The 4,758-nt window shown below is 33.6% G+C and overlaps 1 protein-coding gene across 1 annotated transcript; it reads right to left on the bottom strand.

Moving 5' to 3' along the window:
* Positions 1 to 1,059: 1,059 nt before the first annotated feature.
* LOC110276908 (uncharacterized) lies at positions 1,060 to 2,732 on the bottom strand. Its single transcript, XM_021134003.1, has 8 exons — positions 2,642 to 2,732; positions 2,459 to 2,543; positions 2,277 to 2,376; positions 2,101 to 2,159; positions 1,800 to 1,914; positions 1,569 to 1,712; positions 1,334 to 1,414; positions 1,060 to 1,242 (listed from the first exon to the last, which is right to left on the bottom strand). Exons 1-8 carry the CDS (start codon positions 2,730 to 2,732, stop codon positions 1,060 to 1,062), a joined length of 858 nt encoding a protein of 285 aa, XP_020989662.1.
* Between the last annotated feature and the right edge of the window lie 2,026 nt (positions 2,733 to 4,758).

Raw genomic sequence — 4,758 nt, 5'->3', positions numbered from 1 at the left:
TCATAACACGTAATTTGTTTAATCACTAAATGAAATCAATGAATCCCAGAACTTATATTAGTCTTAAATTGTCCATGTATGAGTAGATAATTTACATTTGTGTTTGTCTTATTATCTTAACAATTTACATTTGTACTTGACTCATTATGTAAATAATACTGATGTATACCTAAAATTTGTCCAGGTGTGGCCTACAATTAATGAAATCATTGATTATAGTGCATGAAAACATCCCCTCTGACCATTATGAAGAGTATATGGACTAATAAATAAGTAATCCTTGTGTGAAAAATAGTTTGATAAAATAAGGTAACACAATAAAATTATAAATGAAGAAATACATGTTTAAATACAAATACTTTCAACTTATATCACTTAACTTATATTAGTCTGTAATTGTATAAGTCTATCACAGAAAATGTACATTTGTGTTTCTTTGATTAACTTAACAAATCACCTCATTATATAGATAATACTGATGTAACAATGAAATTTGACCAGGTGTGTCCTACACGATAAACATTAGTATTGGATGAGTCTTGGCATTATGTTTATACTGAGGTAATTTCACTATGTACTTGTTTATATCTCATCTACTCTGTAATCAATATCGCCTCATATGTAGATTTCCAAACCATAACGCTGCATGATTATCCAATTCATGTTACCAGAATTCCATAACTGAATTCAATTCCACCAAATAGAAAACAATTCACAAATAAAAAGTAGAAATAAATAATGTATTACTAGCTTAATTAAGTTTTGATCTACTTGTAACATAGGATTAAGGATCAATTTCCATCAACTTAACATTTCCAAATATATTTCATACTAACTCATTTCTCCTACTTGTAGAAACCCAAGAAAACACCTTTCCAAAAGATTTCCAAGTTGTTCCAAATATATGTAATACTAACTCATTCCTCCTGCTTGTAGAAACCCAACAAAACACTTTCTGAAAAGATTTTCAAGCTAACTCTAAGAATACTACTTAGGATACTATGCTTAAAATAAAAACACCAATAAAAATCACAAAATATACTGACTAGGGTACTAAGTTCATTTATAACTTTCATGAGATTGCATCTTTTGCCTCTTCCCTTCCTTTCGGCTAAATTTGTTTGTGGAAAATCCCACATCTTCTTTGTCAAGATTAATAGCCAGTTTGTGCTTTAGTCCTATGGGAGCTCTTTTTGCTGGGGTTTTGGATTTGAGACTTGTGACATTGTCTTCCAAACCATCCTATTTAGACAAATGCTATTAGTTGATGTGGAATGCTAATTAAAAAAAAACAGGGTAACCAAATTGTTTAATAGTTATTCTAAACACTAACCACAGAAAGCATAAATTCAGTATCATTGTGCAGGTTAACCGCAGCTGCAAAGACATCAAGCGAGTCACTATAATCGGTCTCCTACAAAGAGGCAAACAAAATTCCTACTTAGAAATTATAAAACATGAGTTTAACTAAATCCCAACATATTTCCTGGAACCAAATTAAATAAAATACATATAGCTAAAGTAGCAGAATGAGTATTTTGGAATGCTTTTGGGTGATTCATCTCTACAATTTCCTCATCATCACAAATCTTCATGACAGTATAAACCTGGTCATAGTGCCTAATATTTGACGCTTTGACATTTACTTTGAAGAGTAACCTTCTGTCCATCATGCAATCCAATGTTGGAGGGTAACCTTTCCCATCAGTACACTATTAAGATTAAACAAACTCTTAAGAAAGTTATTATGGTTATAGATAAAGAACTTTTAGCTAAACATTAATGCATTTTTTAATTACCTCCTCATCCTTGATCTGGTCAGCTTGCCTCCCACATAATTGTATCGTTTCTCTATCCCACATAAACAACATGATGCTTCTTGTTCCATTGTACACCATCACCTCGACCTTGAACCTAAAACAAATCGAAACAAAAAATTAGACCTGAGTAAAAATAAAATCAAATGCACCTACTGTGTTAAGATTAGTTATCACACCTAAGTGATGCACTTTCGTGAGTGTGGCCACATTTACCACACTCATATCTATTCCCAATTGAAGTTTTAACTTCTTCGGACACTTCTGACATGATTTATAAAACCAATCGTCTTTTTCAGCATTAATTGAAACAATAGTTCCAGCAATCCAGATAGGTCCTTCCTGCAAAACAAATAAACCAAAACAAAATATTATCAAGTCATGAGGTTTTATAACATTGGTTGTAGTATGGAGTGTCTCCACGTATGTAGAGCTTAGAGCTTCTTCTATGGTTTTGACCTCGACATCTGCATGTTTTAGTTTGTCTACATCGGAACGCGGATCATGCGATGAAACTTGAGTAATCCTCGTTGAATTTGAAGGTTTTTCAGAAAGCCTCCTACAAAATAGAAGTTTCAGACTTTAAACATGCACATAAAATCTTTTGTTGCATAACCAAACTAACTACATTTCTATTCAACCTGTTACAAAATTCGTTGACCTCTTCTAGGTCGGGGTTGATACGTAAATTGGAATAGCCGAAGTGACTCTGCACGGATGTCTTATCTGCAATATATTATTTTATGATATGAGGGCTACATACGTCCTTTTGTTTATGCAAGTAAAATGTTTATTTTAAAGCATCCAACGGTTTGTATGCATACCATTCCATCTGCTGGGTTTGAAAAACGGTGCTATGACTATTAATGGCTCAACCCTCCCTTCTTCAAGATATGAAAGTATTTGGTCTACCATTTCTCCAAAGAACACACACCCAATATTGTTGTTCTTGAATAACATGCATAACATTTATTGATGGTCGTTAGTTATATATCAATTAATAAATGGGAAAAGATCAACCTGGAATCTGATTATCTTACTCGAGATCCTCAATAATCACAGCCAATCATTTAGTCTCCTTTCCTTTTCTAGTTATTAGTTCTCTTGGGTCCTCCTTACCAACCACTTCTCCTATGACATCTACAACAGTTCACAGGTTAATATAAACATTGAAATACTCATGCACCTCGGTTGCATATCACATATTATATAGAAAAAATTGATACGATATAGTCTCACCTATTACCATAAAATTGTCAATCTTGTCAGCAGCCAGCAACTCTGGGATAGGTTTAAAGCAAAAAACTTGAAAAAGGATAGCTTGGTTGAGCAACCGGCTGAACTGTTATCCTATGTGAAAAATTTATGGACCATCTATTATTTATTGTCCTGATTTTCTCCATCTTGTCCACTACTATAAAGTGAGTCATGATGTACATCTTAAACTCTATAATCTTACCTCTCCACCGTTTGACCAAGGATTTTGGAATTGATGCTTGGATCCTACCACCTTACAAATCATAAGAGCATAAATGTCAAAAGAGTCTTGGATCCAAAACCCAGTAAGTCACAAAGGTAAAATAAAGTTCAAAAAACTTACCTGACTATCTTAAAGAACCATCTCTATGACATTTATCTCCTTCCCGTTGAACCTATTTGAAACTTCCCAAAGATTGACAACATAAAACTAGAAGTTCCACTGAAGTTTTCTCGCATTAACATCCATTAACATATTAAAAATCTCTACCATGCTTGTATGAAATGATTGATCTTACTATACTTGTAAGAGCCGGAGTTTTTCACATAAAACCGTTTATAAAAATAATAATTTTAAGTGCCCGAGATAGATTCAAAATTTAGAAATTTTAATTTGAAAATAAAAAGGTGAAATTTGATTTCAATGAATTTTTCTAGCTGAAAAATATATCTATTTCGAAAAGTTTTGTAAAAAGGCGTACTGGCACCTAAGCTGGCAGTACCAGCTTTAGACTGTCCAGTATCGCGTATTTTGGAAAATAATATTTTGAAGATTGATTTATTGTTTTGAAAGGGGTAAAAATAATTTAGAATTGAAAATCGGGCACTAATATTAAAGGTTTTGGCCCAAAGTGGGCCAAACGGGCTAAAAACGCTAATGAATTTGACTGGGCCCAAACTAGGCTCAAGGCCCAACATATATAAGCTCATTAAAAGAGCTTTTCAGCTCATTTTCTCCCCAAAAGAGAGAGGGGTGCAGCTTGAGAAGATAGGAGAGGTGAGGGTTAGTTACTATTCACCTCCACCTTCCGAGAGCCAAAACTTGAGCTACGAAAATTCGATTGACGAGTTGTTTGCAGCCACACGAAGCTCTCATCGAGCTCTACGTTTCTATCTAAGAAAACCTGGTAAGAAATCGCATCTCAATCTCCAGTTTCCAGCCCTAGAATTTTCCATTTTTGGAGTTATGGTTTTGAGTAGATTTTGTGGTTTTGCTCGTTTAGGTGATCTGTAGTAACAGATAATTGTTAGATTTTACCCCCTAATCTCGTTGTATATATATATATATATATATGATGTTAGTTTGAGCCTTGGTGCTTGTTGGAGTTGGCTTGGCTTTTTGGAAGCTTGTTTAGTGGTGGTTTGTGCATATTGGGAATTGGCTAAGGTATGGTTTCGGTTTCCTTTATGTAATATGTAATGTTTCTAGACACTTTGGCTTGTTAACCCTAATATAGGATTGAATGATATTGGTGCATGAATAATTATATGTGAACTGATGTTAATTGTTAGTTGTATTGGATTATTGTGGTTGATGATGATTATTGGGAATTGTTGGTGTTGATGAGTATTGATGGTGGTTGGCTTATGTATGAGGTATGTGAATTGGGATGAAGATCTTATGATTTGTATGTATTGGTGTGTAATTATAATGTTGTTGAGTAAATTGATGATTGGTGTTGTT

The sequence above is a fragment of the Arachis duranensis genome, chromosome 10, assembly GCF_000817695.3.
Source record: "Arachis duranensis cultivar V14167 chromosome 10, aradu.V14167.gnm2.J7QH, whole genome shotgun sequence".
NCBI lineage: Eukaryota > Viridiplantae > Streptophyta > Magnoliopsida > Fabales > Fabaceae > Arachis > Arachis duranensis.
The sequence above is the reverse complement of the archived record's forward strand: the minus strand, read 5'-3'. Positions and strand labels throughout refer to the sequence as shown.